The sequence below is a fragment of the Monodelphis domestica genome, chromosome 1 (genome assembly GCF_027887165.1).
Source record: "Monodelphis domestica isolate mMonDom1 chromosome 1, mMonDom1.pri, whole genome shotgun sequence".
Lineage (NCBI taxonomy): Eukaryota > Metazoa > Chordata > Mammalia > Didelphimorphia > Didelphidae > Monodelphis > Monodelphis domestica.
Genome location: NC_077227.1, coordinates 679,208,348 through 679,224,393, shown reverse-complemented (window position 1 = coordinate 679,224,393; position 16,046 = coordinate 679,208,348). Strand labels below are relative to the sequence as shown.

At 34.5% G+C, this 16,046-nt stretch overlaps 1 protein-coding gene across 1 annotated transcript; it reads right to left on the bottom strand.

The window, feature by feature from the left end:
- Window positions 1–9,829: 9,829 nt before the first annotated feature.
- LOC103092122 (olfactory receptor 1D2-like) lies at window positions 9,830–10,762 on the bottom strand. The gene has a single exon (XM_007477408.2). It carries the CDS (start codon window positions 10,760–10,762, stop codon window positions 9,830–9,832), a length of 933 nt encoding a protein of 310 aa, XP_007477470.2.
- Between the last annotated feature and the right edge of the window lie 5,284 nt (window positions 10,763–16,046).

Below are 16,046 nucleotides of genomic sequence, written 5' to 3'. Positions count from 1 at the left end.
ATCTTTTTTTCCTGAGGGCTAAAATATCTAAATTATCTACTTAAAGTATGTTTCTCTTCCCTTTAGTTCCCCAAACTTAGACGAGGATGACAATTTCTTTTTTTCTTTAATTTTTGTTCCATTCTAAGTTCTAAGCTGTCTACCTTCTTTCTTCCACAATCCCAGCAGAGAAGTCTGCCATTTGACAAATGAAATACATTTGAATGAAATGAATGAAAGAAAAATACATATGAATGAAAAATATACCAGGCTTACTTCTATTTGTCAGTTCTTTGGAAGTAGATTTTTATAGTTATTTATCATTAGCATTAGCTGTTGATATAGACAATATTATGTTGGTTCTGCTCATTTCAGTCTTCCTTATTTAATGCATGTCTTTTCATTTTTTTCTGAATTCAATCTGCTTATCAATTCTAATAGCACAATAGTATTCCATCATGATCATATACCACAACTTGTTTGGCCATTGCCCAATGGATGTATATCCCCCAAATTTCCAGTTCCTTAGCACAACAGCTCTTGATCCAGAAACTGCCTGTTCATATTCATTAACCATTTGTCCTTTAGGGAGAGTCTCATATCCTTAAAAGTTTAGTTCTCTATTTGAGATATGAGACCTTTATCTGAGAAACAATCTATGAAAATTTCCCCCCATTTTCTGCTTTTCTTCTAATCTTAGCTAAATTGGTTAATTTGTATAAAATCTTTTGAATTTAATGTAATGAAAATTATTCATTTTACATCTCACAATGATCTATCTCTTAGTTATTCATATATTCTGCTCCTGTACATAAAACTTATAGGCAATATGCTCCATACTCTTCTAATTTGCTAACAATATCTCCCTTTAGGTCTAGGTCATGTATCTATTTTGACCATATCTTGGTAAATGGTCTAAAATATTGTCTTATACCTAATTTCTGCCTGATTGTTTTCCAGTTTTCCCAACACTTTTTGTGAAAGAGTAAATTCTCATCCCCAAAGCTGTAATCTTTATATTTTCCAAATACAAGGTTATTATAATCATGTATTACTGTATATTATAGTTAATTTGTTCCACTGATTTAGTTTTTTATCTCTTAGCTAGCACCAGATAGTTTTAATAATTACTGCCTTGTAATGTAGTGTAAGATTTGGTATTGCTGGATGTCCTTCCTTTAATTTTTTCATTAATTCCTTTGACATTTTTGACATTTTGTTCCATTAAAAGAGTTTTGTTATTATTTTTCTAGCTCAATAAAATAATTTTTAGTTATTTTTATTGGAATGACATCAAAGAAGTAGATTCAGTTAAGTAGAATTGTCATTTAAATTATATTGGCTCTGCCCAGTTACAAATAATTAATACTTCTCCAATTATTTAAATCTGTCTATATAAAAATGTTTTATTATTATACCCATGTACTTCCTAAGTTTTGTCTTGGCAGGGATAATCCCAGGTATTTTATGCTGTCTATTGTTACTTTAAATTAGATGTCCTTTACTTTCTCTTCTTTCAGATATTTATAGGTGTTATAGTAATACTGATGATATATATGAGTTTATTTTAGATCCTGCAACTATACTTCTGCTCTGATGCCCAATGTCTGCCACATCTTGCCTGCTTTGATACAGCTCTCAACTACCTTGTTGCTATAGTTGAGTAGCTTTGAATATTTGTGCCCACTGTATTAATTTAATCTGTTTGCCTCACTTTCTTCAACTATTATCGGTAATAATAATAGCATTTGTTTTCTAGGGATGTTGTGAGGATAAAATGAGATATTTGTAACACCTTTAGCACAGTGCCAAGGACATAATATGTCCTATATAACTGCTAACTATCATGATAGTAATGATGATAATAATAATCATGACAATTTGTGATGGTGTCCCCTTGTTAATATCAAAACTTTGTATGGGTCTCCATGTGATAGCTGTTGTATTCTTAGTGTTGATAGAGAAGATACATAATACAGTATCATTAATTTAGCAATACCTTTAGATTTATTTGTATTCTGTTAGTCATACAGGAACCCACATACATTTGAAAAATAATTAGAGAGAACAATGGGAGGGTTGAGTTATATAAAATTTTTCTTGATTTATTAAAAAAATAATTCACATATTGCAAGACATCAGTTTGCATAATAAATATTGACTAATACACTATCATTTAATTAAAAATACCTCTTTAAATAACTTTCTCCCCTTAAACCTTTGCTCCCTTCAGTCTGCCTTCACTCATCCATATTCTTCTGCCAATAGGTTAAGAAGAATGGATTTTGAGATACCATCTCACACCCATCAGATTGGTTAAAATGTCCAAAGGACAAATTGACAAATGTAATGGATGTGGAGCTGTGAACTGATCCAAGCATTTTGGAGAGCAATTTGTAATTTCATCTGGAGCGTTATAAAATTTGGGTATACTCTTAGACCTATCATCTGGGACTATTCCCCAGAGAGATCATGGAAAAAAGAAAAGAAAAGAAAAGAAAAGAAAAGAAAAGAAAAGAAAAGAAAAGAAAAGAAAAGAAAAGAAAAGAAAAGAAAAGAAAAGAAAAGAAAAGAAAAGAAAAGAAAAGAAAAGAAAAGAAAAGAAAAGAAAAGAAAAGAAAAGAAAAGAAAAGGACCCATATATTCTAAAATTTTTATAGCAGCTTCATTTTTCTTATAGTGGAAAAGAATTTGAAATTGAGGGGATGTCCATCACTTAGGGAATGGCTAAATAAAGTGGAGAACATGATTGTGATGGAACATTGCTGTGCCATAAAAAGAAAATAGCAGGCCAGTTTTAAAAAACCTTGGAAAGAATTACATGAGATAGTGAACAATAAATTAGTAGAACATTAAACACAACTACTGAATTAATGCTAGAAGAATAAACTGTGAATATTACATCAAGAAAGTGAACTTGGCTGCAGTTGGGTGGCTCAGTGGATTGAGAGTCAGGCCCAGAGACAGGAAGTCCTGACTTCAAATCTGGCCTCTGTAATGGTAGTTTCTTTGGGAATGGGATTAGATGGTTTAGTTAGGCCAGTATCAGAAGATTTAACTGATTTGGAAAGGCAGTATCAGTGGTTCAGGATCACACCAGGAAGCTCAGTAGATGACCACAAGTCGACAGGTTAGCAGATAGGATGGGAAAGACAAGGTAGAAACAGCCACTAAGGGAAAGCAGTCAGTCCGTCCTGGTCAAACTAGAGAAAGATCTGGCTCCAACTCCAGTTAACTGGCTCACACTTCCCACACACACACATAGTAGAATCTTTTCCCTGCATCTAAGTCTCCCTAAAGACCCATCTCATATTCTGAAATCCTCTCTTTCTTACAATACCTCAGACACTTCCCAGCTGTGTGACCATGGGCAAGTCACTTCACCTCCATTGCCTAGCCCTTACCATCTTCTGCCTTGGTTCTAAGATGGAAAGTGAGGGTTTCAAAAAAAGAAGAAAAAAAAAGAAATTGAACTGAAAGGTGAAAACATGAAAGACAATTTATATGAACATATACTTTCCTTAATAATATCTTCTCTGATATGGGGGAGAGACTCTGGGACACTTGTGGACAAGGTTTATTACATAGATATGAAGAAAAGTAAACTAAACATAAGAGATCTGTGATTTTATTTATGTACAATTTTCTTTTACTTTTGCATATAGAAATGCTTGTTTTATTTGGTTTTGTAAATTTTGGAATAAAAAAAATTTTAAAGAAGCTTGGACTTTGGAAATATGATGATAAAATGAGTGATGGTATAAAAATGGGAGAAGCAGATAACACCAACTAAGAGGCTACAAAGCCTGTTTGAAACAAACTTTAATTTAGTTATTTATCATATAAATTTAATAGAATAAAAATCATCTACTTTTAGGTTAACCATAAGCTTCCTAAACATAGAATCATAGACTCAGAGTTGGAAGGGACCTCAAATTCCATCTCATCCAATCCACAACTGAACAAGAATCTATTCTGCAATATAGCCATCAAGTGGTCACCTTGTTTTACTTAAAACTTCCAGTGAGGGTGAACATACCACCTTCTAAAGTCACTTATTCTACTTTAGGATAGCTTGAGTCATTCACTGGCAATCATTTTTGTTACTTCAGGGCTAGATTTGTTTCTTTATAACTGCTACTCATTGTTCCATGTTCTGCCCACTGGCACCATCAAAAACAAATCACTGCCCTCACCTTCAAATACTTGAAGATCATAATTTATGTCAAGACTTACTTTCCTCTGTCCAAACATCCACAATTCCTTCAATGCATCTTTATATTATCTCAAGACTTTGAACCTTCCTGGACATCCTCTGGTCAATCTCCAGATGATCAATGTTCTTCCCACAGAGAAGGTAATATGCCCTAGATAATCAAGTGTTCAATTTGTAAACAGGATATCTAAGTTTGAATTCCACCCTACCAACTTTGAGGTCATGAACACATCACTAGACTTCTAAATATCTCCAATTACTCATGTTAAACAAAGATACTTCTTGCACTATCTTCTTGACAGACTTGGTCTGAGGAAAATACTTTACAAATTTAAAATATGTTTGCCCATGTAAGCTATGTTTGCTCAGAAGAGACACGTAGGTGGTACAGTAGATTAGAAAATAGGACTTTGATTCAGGAAAAGGAGAGACTAGTTGTGTGTCCTCAAGCAAGTCACTTGAACTCTCTCAAACTGAGATCTGTTATCTGCAAAATGGGGATAATAGCACCTACTTCATAGGGTTTTTCTGAGGGTCAAATTAGATAATATTTGAAAAGCATTTTCCATAACTCAAGGCATTATATTAACCCTAGCCATTGTTCTTGTTCTTGTTATTCTCTAATGAGCTCAAAGGCAACATGAATCTGTAATCTAACCCAATCTTCTCTAAGAGATACTGCAATTTCTGATTCCTATCTTCAGGGCAGAAGAAGAATGGCCATGGCTGAGTATATATGCTTTCCCTTTCCAATATACAAGGGTAATTGAATAAAAGTATATACATCTGGCCCCTCCAAAAAAGATATTGCTGGTGCAAGGGTACAATCATTCCATGGTCTCTCTTAAGGAGCTACAGTAGCCCCAAAATTATACACAACAGCATGATTCCTTTCCACTAAATAGTACTTGCACACAAAACTATCACAGGTAGAAAATAGTAAATGTATTTATCCAAACAAATAATCAGATCAGAAAAATGTGCATATTAGAATAAAATAGAAAATATACAGAAGGAATGAGCTCTCCAGCTTGGATTCATAGAGATCTCTCAACTCGAACTAAAAGAGGAATCATGACCTCACAGACAGGGAAATCCACAAAGGTATCTTGAGAAGCAACCCAGAACTCAAGGACAAATTAAGCAGTTGGTTTTCCCTATTTGTCCCTAGCTCAAAAAGCCTTTATATATGTTTCTCCTAAAGAATGCCTTGAACCATATGGGGCTCTCTCTCTCTCTTGAAGCTTTAATGCCAACCCAATCTCTATGTAGGGAAGCAATATAATATGAGCATTTTCTCTTCCAATTAGAAGTCATATCTCCATTTTCAAATGCACACAAAACATCACAGACAGGTGTGAAAGACCAGTTACAAGGAATATAAGTATCAGTTATTTTTATTACAGATCAGTATTATAAGTGTCCACAGAGAAAAACCTTTTGACCTAATGAACACTAAGTATTTACTATTATGTATTCAGAAATGAACCTTAGTCAATTATGAATTCAGTGTACATTACATGTTAGAAAGAAGCAACCTGGATGAATATGATGTACTCTATGAGCCTTTTTATCATAGACAATGGTGGTTCCTATAGAAGAGGTGAAGCCACTCTGTGATCCAAAGAAATTAGGTCCTCTGGCAAAAATGTTTGGAGAAAATTCCATCCAGAAGTAAAATCACAATCAGTAGAAGTTAGTTAGGTACATGGTGTTGTAAAAATCCTTTCTACTCAAGCTAAAAAGAAATAAGCAGTAAAAGTACAATTAGATGGAGGTATAGGAATTCTAGTGCTATTGTATTCAATTATATTGTATTGTGTTTTTGTCTATTTTGAACATAATGTATTGGACTTACTCACCTTTATTTTGTTACCAATATCAAATTGTTTTAATGATTATTGCTTTGTAAAACAATTTAAAATCTTTTAGAGTAGAATCTTTCCTTTGCACTTTTAAAAATGATCATGCTCAAGATTCTTAACATTTTCCCCATACAAATATTATTGCTTTTCTTAGTATATATTATTCTTATGAGAGTTCACATGGTATAATGCTGAATAAATAGATTAATGTGTTGTCATTTTTATTACATTGGCTTGATATACTTATGAAATTTTATAGAGTTCCAATTGTAAAGGACTCTTTCTACAGAGTGTCTTATAGTTATTCATATGGTCCCTTAGTGAATCTTCATAGATACACTCCAAATTATTTTATAAATTCTATAGTTTTTATGCAATTTCTTGTCCTAACTTTTCCTGCTACATCTTATTGATCATATAAGGAATGTTGGTCATTTATGTGGATTTACTTATCTTATATCCTGAATCTTTACTAGTTAGCAATTTCATTCATTTTAGTGACTTTTTAAGATTATATATACATATATATCATCACATCATCTTCAAAAAGTAATCTTTCTTTATCTTTATCTGTTTAATTTCTTTATCTTTTCATTGGCTGTAGCCAGCATTTCTAGCACAGGTAAATTGTGATAGTGATAATGGTCATCCTTGCTTTATCCTTGATCGTATCAGGAAAAAGCTCTAACTTTTCTCCATTGCATATAATGCTTGCTATTGGATTTGTATAAATCAACTATTAACTATGTTAAGGAAAGGTTCATTTATTTCTATGATTTCTAGAATTTTAGTAGAATTAAGTAATGTGTTTTCTCAAAATCTTTTACCAATTCTATTCATTTAAGTTTATGAATTTTATTATTTATATATTGACATGGTTGATTATTTTATATTGTCTTATATTGAATAACAATGTGTTCCTTATAGAAACCCAACCTAGTCATAATATATAATCTTTCTAATGTGTTGTTATAGCCTATTTGTAATATTTTATTTAAATTATTTGCATCAATTATTTTAGATATATTGACCTATTATCTTTGTTATGCTATATTTTAATAATAGAAAGAGTTGGGGATGTCTTCTCTTATTACAAACCATTCATATAACACTGAAGTTCTTTAAATTTTTTATTGAATTCACTTGTAAAATCATCTGTTCCTGGTTCTTTGACTAATTATGCTAATGAAACTGATAAATCAGAGTAAAGAGGTGAGCCTTTCAAAAATATTAAATATCCAAATAAATAAAATAATAAATAACTTGAGTAACCCAAATATCAGAAAAAGAAATTGAACCAGTCATAAATGAACTCCCAAAGGAAAAAAAAATAATCAGATGGATTTTCAAGTGAACTCTATCAAATATCCAAAGGGGGGGGGGAACAAATCATTTTAATATTACATAAACTCTTAAAAATAGCAAAAGAAAAGAACATTCCAAACTCTTTTTAAGATACAAAATGGTTTCAATAATTAAACCAAGGAGAGAAAAATAAAAGTAAGAAAACTACAGACAACAATTCACCTAATTCACCTTGGTGCCAAAAATATTAAATATTAGGGAAGAATCTGAAACAACATATTACAAAGATTATACACTATGGCCAGTTTAATTTTAAACTCTTAAATTAGTGTTGGTTCAATACATGGAAAATATAAACATAATATATCATAGGATCAATAAATGTTGAAAAATCTATTTATGAAATCCATTTTTAAAAATTAAAAAGGAAAGAAATACATTTTTATTTAACATGGTAATATCTATGTAAAACCAAAAGCAAACATTCTAATTAAGGGAGAAAGTTTAAAAGCCTTTCCAATAAGATAAGGGTTAAAGTAAAGATTCCTATTATCCCTATACCACTATTTAATATGTTTGTAGAAATACTATGTAGAACAATGAGGCACAAAAAAGAAATAGAAATAATAAGTGATAGCAACAAGAATACAAAACTACCACTTTTTATAGGTGAAATTATATTCTAGCAGAAGAATCCCAGAATTAACTAGAAAAATTATTGCAACCATTAATGATTTCAGCAGCTTTGCAGAATATAAAATAAGTATCAATATAAATGATTGACATTTCAGTATCCTATAAACACAACTAAGTCAGAAAAAAGAAAAGTTTAATTCAAAATAACTATAAAATTATAAAACATATGGTCATCTGCATATCAAGATACATCCAGGAACTCTATGAATGTAACTATAAAATATCTATTTTAGAAATGAAGGCATATATAAGTAATAGAAGAAATATTAATTGCTTATGTAGTTAAAATAAATATGACAATACTACCCACCTTTATTTATTCAGTACCTATCAACTATCAACAGATTATTTTAGATAGAAAAAAATAACTGAACAATGCAATAAATAACTTTACATTGTATTAAAACATGTTCCTCAGAACCCAACAGAAAGGTGAAAGAAAGAAATTTCAGAATAAAACACAGTTTCAGAATAAAACACATTTTCAGATAAAACCAATGTGGGAATTTGTTTTTCTTGACCATGCATATTTATTACCAAGGTTTTGTTTTGCTTTTATTTCCAGTGGTAGGAAGGGAGTAGATTAAGGAAAGGTGAAAGAATCAAGCAAAAAGGGAAAAACAAAACAAGGAAAAGGAAAGAAAGAAATGGTTTGGTGTTTAAAACTATCCTAGATTCTGTGTAGTGTAATTGTGGTATTTATTATGGGAATGAACAAGAAGGAAACATATAAAAATCAGGTTTATTTTTGGGAAAGGGAAGAAGGAAATGGGGTTAGGAGAATTATTACAATTAAACTTAAACCCTAATTTCCATAAATCTATCTTAACCTATCTTATCTAAGCTAAAACAATAAGTTTCCCCAACCAAATCTCACAAGTGGAGTCCAATCAAATGGGCCAGAATCTTCAGATGAAAGCTGTTCAAAACAGGTGCAGTGGAGAGGTGGATCCTCAGTCTTCTTTTCAAGCTACCAGCAGCCAGTGCAAAGGATTCCTGACTTCAGCTTGTATCAACAAAAGCCAGAAACCTGTTTTCAAACCTCCAACTCCAGGTCCAGCAGGAGAGAAGTGCAAAGACTGTTGGGACCTTAGAATCTTTGCCCAGATCCTCACACTTAGGCTCCCATGTGACTCTCAGTCACATGCTCCTGTCAATCACTCTAACATTTGCATTACACAGTCTTTTGCAAAACATCCTTTCCCTATCACATTAGATACAAAGATCTGGAACATATTGTGGAGAATATGGAATCCTTGAACCAGGGCTAGAATATTCTTAAATTTCTAAATAATTGGCCAACAGGAAAAGGAAAAACCAATCTCTCTCTCTGTCTCTCTTTCTGTCTCTCTGACTCTCTCTCTCTTTCTCTCTCTCTCTTTCTCTCTCTCTCTCTCTCTCTCTCTCTCTCTCTCTCTGTCTCTCTCTCTTCCTCTCTCTCTCTCTCTCTCTCTTCCTCTCTCTCTCTTCTCTCTTCTCTCTCTCTCTCTCTCTCTCTCTCTCTCTCTCTCTCTCTCTCTCTCTCTCTCTCTCTCTTTCAACACACATACACACACATACACACACACACAGGTTTTGTTAGAATCTGGCATGTCCATGTATAAATACTCTGTGGGCAGAAACAATATATTCTATTTTCCTTCCTTCAGTCTTCTAATTTAGTTCAGAGTTGTGCACATAGAATATGTAAGATAAATACTTGCTGATTTGCATTAGATTGCATCAAACCATGGAGTTTATAAGTTTGGGGAGTCAGGGAAAAGAGAAATCAAGATGCAGTTTTCCCTCTGAGAAGCTTCTTCAAGGAACCCTTCATGTCCTTGTTCCTTAGACTATAGATAAAGGGGTTCAACATGGGTGTCACCACAGCATACATAACTGTGGCCACTGAGTCTTTCATAGAATAGGTTTTCAAAGGTTGCAAGTACACCCCAAAGAGGGTACCATAGAACAAAGAGACCACAGCCAGATGTGAGGCACAGGTAGAGAAGGCTTTGTACTTCCCAGAAGCTGATGGGATCCTCAGGATAGCCTTGACAATTTGAACATAGGAAATAAGCATGAGCAGAAAGGGAATGATGAAGAGGAGAGAACCTGTTATGATTAGCACTGCTTGGTTGACCCGGGTATCAGAGCAAGCCAATCGTAGTAGGACATACATCTCACAGAAGATGTGACTGATTTCCCTGGGCCCACAGAATGTCAAAGTGGCCATGAGGATTGTGTGGGTCAGTCCATAAAGAATGGAGAGGACCCAGCATGCAACTAAAAAAAGAATGCATAGCCTGGGGCTCATGATCATGGTATAGTGAAGGGGACGGCATATGGCCACAAAACGATCATAAGCCATCACAGCCAGGAGGAGATTGTCCAAAGCCACCAATGAAACTAAAAAATACAGCTGTATCAGGCATCCAGTGTAGGGGATGGTCTTTTTCTGGGTATAGAGATTCACCAGCATCTTGGGGATTGTATTAGATACAAAGCAGACATCAGTGAAGGACAGGTTGGCCAAAAAGAAATACATGGGTGTGTGGAGGCAAACATCAGAAACAATAGCCAGGATAATCAGCAGGTTCCCAGCCATAGTGACTAGGTACATAGCCAGGAATGGTCCAAAAAGAAATTTCTCGTGTTCTGGATCCTGAGTGAGACCCAAGAGGAGGAACTCAGAAACAGTGGTCTGATTTTGAAAGCCCATATCTCTGTGTGAATACAACAAGGACAAACATTTATTCAATAGCTAGTGAGTACTAGAATCCTACACATTAAAAATGATCTACAAATAACCAATAATTATTCCTTAAATGAATGGGCTAATGAATGCAAATGTAAGTGAATAAATTATGAAATTATGAGTACAATGTAAAAAATAGAAACAAATCCAGGACTTCAATCCCCAGAATGCCCTGTAATCTCACTGAATTCTCATGTGAGCCGAGATCGAGAAGGTATTTAAACCTGGTTGTGAATAGGCTCGGTCTCTTTTTGGACTTCCATTTTGGAGCAAAGGCGTCTTTTCCATGATGTGAGATTATCTTGTCTAGGCCTCTCTGGCCTAGGCACATGTTTTCTTATCCTGTATTTTCTTTAATCCTTAATCTTTAATAAACCTCATAAAAATATAATACTCCTTGCAGAGAGAAACTAATTTCTACCTGCCTCAGTTTCCCTAAATTTTAATCTTTACAGTTGGCGAGCCAGGTAGGAGTTGATCTGAGAAACTAATTTCTACCTGCCTCGGTTTCCCTAGATTTTAATATTTACAACATAAATGTATGAATTTTTCCATTTAATTCAGGAAAAATTAACTTTGCATTCTAAACATTTTCAATATAAAGGGGGGGAGTCATTATCCTCAAAGAACTTAACAAATTATGAATAAATTCTGATTGCACGTGTAAACATAAATGGAACATAAATAGTAAATAAAGTGCTATATTTTTTAAAAAGGAAATCCTCAGATCAAATCATACCATTGAGATTTACTAACTAGGTAATCATGAGCAAAGCCTTTGTGTGCTCTGAGACAGTCAGCTCTCTAAGACTATTGGCAATTGTAGTTGGTGGAAAATATGGACATTTCTGAATGCATTTAAATAGGCTATTAATTTTGAGAGAAATATTGGGCAATGTGTAACAAGCTATTTTTATTTAAATAATTTTCTTTGCTACAAAAGAGTATTCAGTTCAGGATGAGGTATATCCAGAAATGACAAAGAAGGCTGAACAAACAAGACTTTAACACAATTTATTTCATAAAAGTTTGAAAGGAAAAAGCACTGATAAGACTTGTTGACAAACTAGGTAATGGGGGGGGGGGAGTCAACATGAGGAGAAATCAAAATTAACTTGATGATATTGAGCCTGGAAGGCTAGGAAGTAGTATTACTATGAAGGAAAGACAATAAACTGGGGACAGTAGTAAGTGATTCTGTACAATTTGGGTTTCATGTACAGATGGTAGGATATAAAGTAGAGATGTTGTATAGTTTGTAGAGGATACAGAAATGATGTGAGGAAGAGTATGTGTGCCATAGTAGAAAAGAGAAGTGAATGGGGACCTAGAACATGTCAGTTGAACTCTAAACTGACAATTACCACCAACATAACTGTATACAGGTTATTTAATTACTCTGAGGTCTTTTTTCTTCATCTGAAAAGTGGAGATAATCATTCATGTATTAACCTACCTTATAGGATAAGAATGAAGAAAAAGCATCTCATAAACTTTTAAATACTAGGTAATGATAAGAGACAGAACTGAAGTAAAGACGCTGTAGAATCAGAAACATCTTAGTGTTGGGAAGTGAAGTAAGGGAAAACACGTTAAAGTGAAAAAAAAATTAATTAGACTATAGGTGTTGTCAAGGGATTTCCCTCTAAGTAGGTGCCTCATATCCCCTTCATGGGCCAGTTCCTTAGAATGTAAGGAATAGTGGGCAGATAAAATTCATGGATTTGAAAGCATTTCAGGGCATGAGCAAACTATATTAATCTTGACATGACATTCTGATTTGTGCTCCCAAACTCTGGCAGACAGGATCCACTGGCATGTAAATGTAAGCATTTAAACATGTAGTTATATTTTATTACCTGGATTTTGGTGTGGATGTTTAATAATTTTCTATAGGGTGAACTTCATGACCTAGTTGTTGGGTCAAATTGATCCCCTATGATATTAATGCACTGCTGGTGGAGTTGTGAATTGATCCAACCATTCTGGAGGGCAATTTGGAATGATACCCAAAGGGCATTAAAAGACTACCTGCCTTTTCATCTAGCCACACCACTGCTGGGTTTATACCCTAAAGAGATCATAAGGAAAAAGATCTGTACAAGAATATTCATAGCTGCACTCTTTGTGATGGCAAAAAATTGGAAAAAGAGGGAATGCCCTTCAATTGGGGAATGGCTGAACAAACTGTGGTATATGTGGGTGATGGAATACTACTGTGCTCAAAGGAATAATAAAGTGGAGGAATTCCATGGAGACTGGAAAGACCTCCAGGAAGTGATGCAGAGTGAAAGTAGAAGAACCAGGAGAACATTGTACACAGAGATGGATACACTGTGGCACTAGTAGCAATGCAGTGATACAGGACAATTCTGAGAGACTTATGAGAAAAAGCACTATCCACATCCAGAGAAAGAACTATGTGATTAAAAACACAGAAGACAAACATTTCCTTGATCACATGGGTTGATGGGGATATGATTAGGGATATAAACTATAAATGATCACTCTATTGCAAATATTAATATGGAAATAGGTCTTGATCAATGACATGTAAAACCCAGCGGAATTGTTCATTGACTATGGGAGGGGGGTGGGAGGAAGAGAAGGAAAGAAAATTATTCATGTAACCATGGAAAAATATTCAAAATTAATTAAATAAATAAATGAACTTTAAAAGGGGGGGAGGGAATCCCCTATAAGAGATCCTAGAGGAAACATCTCCAGTCTGCTGGGAGTTTGTGAGAAATTAAACCATGGTTAATGGCACTACTAGGCCTGAGATCACAGTGTCATATCCCTTACTTGTCCTCATGAGGGAAACAGGAAGAAAACAGATGATAAATTTTAAAATATCTAGATTCTTCCAATAAATTACTTTTATGTCTTTTTGATTCTTTGAACCAATGTGAATTATTTGTGAATTTACTTTTTTCCCTAATAAATCAATCTGGAAAGAGCTGCACACAGACTCCAGAATTTGTTGGCAAAAGGAAGAAGGAAAAAGAGCTGGATGTTTGGAGCTATCCACACCTCACAGTCAGGTTAAAAGACCTTATAGGTGTGTGAAGGGAGCACACATTTGGGTCTGATCTGTATCCCTGCACTCCAGTGTGGGTCACTGGAGAATAACCTAGGTACTTGACCTAGAAATGATGGGAAAATTGATCCTGGTGTAAAGGGAGAAAATAAAGTGGGGAATACAGAAAGTGGGGGTCTTTCTATTTTCCTGGGCTTGGTGAAAGAAAGGTGGCTGAGGGAGCCATGTGGAGAGCATCCACATGGCTAGGTTAGAATAGGTTTTTTTTCTCTCTTCTGTCTGCCTTCTCCTATTCAAGCAAATTTTAATAAACTCTATAGAAATTAAGGACCAGAGTTTAATTTAGTTATTACATAGGAATCAGGATAGAGTGATAGCCAATAAGAATTAAAATATAATTCTGAACTGCATCAAGACACAAAGAAAGGATTTGGAAAGGAAGCTCTAACTCAGGATGATTCCCCTCTAGTTAAACCATAGTGCGCCACAAACCCAAGGAAGCTATACATAATAGTAGAGTCTCATTCTGGTTTTCTCACGTTTTTTCATTGTTACCTCATTCATAGATTCCACAGGTTTGAATGTCTATACATCAATGGACTGGAACCCAAGGCTCATCTCTTCTCAGACCCTAGCATAGCAGCATGAACATAGGGAGTAGTAGTATATGCTTGTTCAATTTAATGGTATAATAGTAATTATTATAATTATACTGTTATATATATTGTAATATATTGTAATAAATATTGTAATTATATTGAATGATTTCTTTTGTGTTCTTGCAAGTATAATAATATCATACATAACACTATATTATATACATTTATGTTTTTCACCCTTAATCTTATTTATTCTTCACAATAACCCTCTGAAGTAAGTAGTCCAATTTCATTGTCAGCTTTCTTTAGTAGATGAACTGCAATGGAATTTCAGTGTTTAAGTGGCATGTCCAGGATCTTGCAATACATTACAGAGCAGGACTTTGGACCCAGATCATCTGTATCAAGTTTCAGTCTTTCTTCTATTCCATGACATGTCTCATGTGACTCTCTAAATTGTATCAAATATAAAAACTTCCTGATTTTGTTTGACTATGATTGCCTTTAGGTGCACAATCCCATTTCTCTCATTTATGCTTTCAATCTCTAGAAGTAGTGGGAAATGGAGAGAGATTCTATAAAGAAATATCTCCAGTTTGAATGGTCTACTCTAAACTGTCTCTTCAGTCTGGCTCAGCTTGGGCTTAGAAAAAAGATGGAAGAAGGAAGCTCTATGAGCTTCTATGTATCTGCACTTTTGTTTGTAAATGTGAACATCCCTGCAGGTATGTGAGCATTTATGAACATTGTATAAATCTCTGCTTTTTGTACATATCTTGGTGTCTGTGTAATGATCTGAAAAAATGCTAACATTTTGATTATGCTAACTCTTACCTCAATGGCCTATGCTGACCTCAGAAGCTGTCCTACAAGGCCAAATCTCTGTTGCCTTCTCTTCCGATGATGAAACATTCATAGTGACACACTACACAGTGACAGAGGAACTTTCTTTTCCTGCAGTATGAGAACTGATGCCTCAAATTTGGGAACTTCAGCATTGGGCTAGGGGAACAATTACTAGATACCATGACTCTAAAGCCAGAGGGCCTTGAACCAGGGCAGTGTGAAGCATATATCTGAATGAGATTTGGTAGTCCTTTGGGAGACAATTCCTAAGACTCCCCATTGGAGCTGAACAGAAATAATTATCTCATCACTGTTCTTTAGTCTGAGTGGCCTATGGGGAGAAATCTTGGGAAAAGTACTCACCCAGACTCCATTCCATTCTGAGATCTGGCGCCAGCTGCACTAGGGAATTTTTTAGTCCTATCTTCTCCCTCCTGTCCTTTGGGACCCAGATCCCATGATACTTTTTTCTTGGGGCCCTTCCTAATTCCCCTATCTAGAAGTGAATTAATAGCAGATAGCCTGATCTCACTCTTGTTCAGAATCATCATGTATATGAATAGGCAATTTTCAGATAAAGAAATCAAAACTATCAATAAGAACATGAAAAAGTGCTCTACATCTCTCATAATTAGAGAGATGCAAATCAACAACTCTGAGGTGTCACCTCACACCTAGCAGATTGGCTAACATGACAGCAAAGGAAAGTAATGAATGCTGGGAAGGGATGTGGCAAAATTGAGACATTAATGCACTGCTGGTG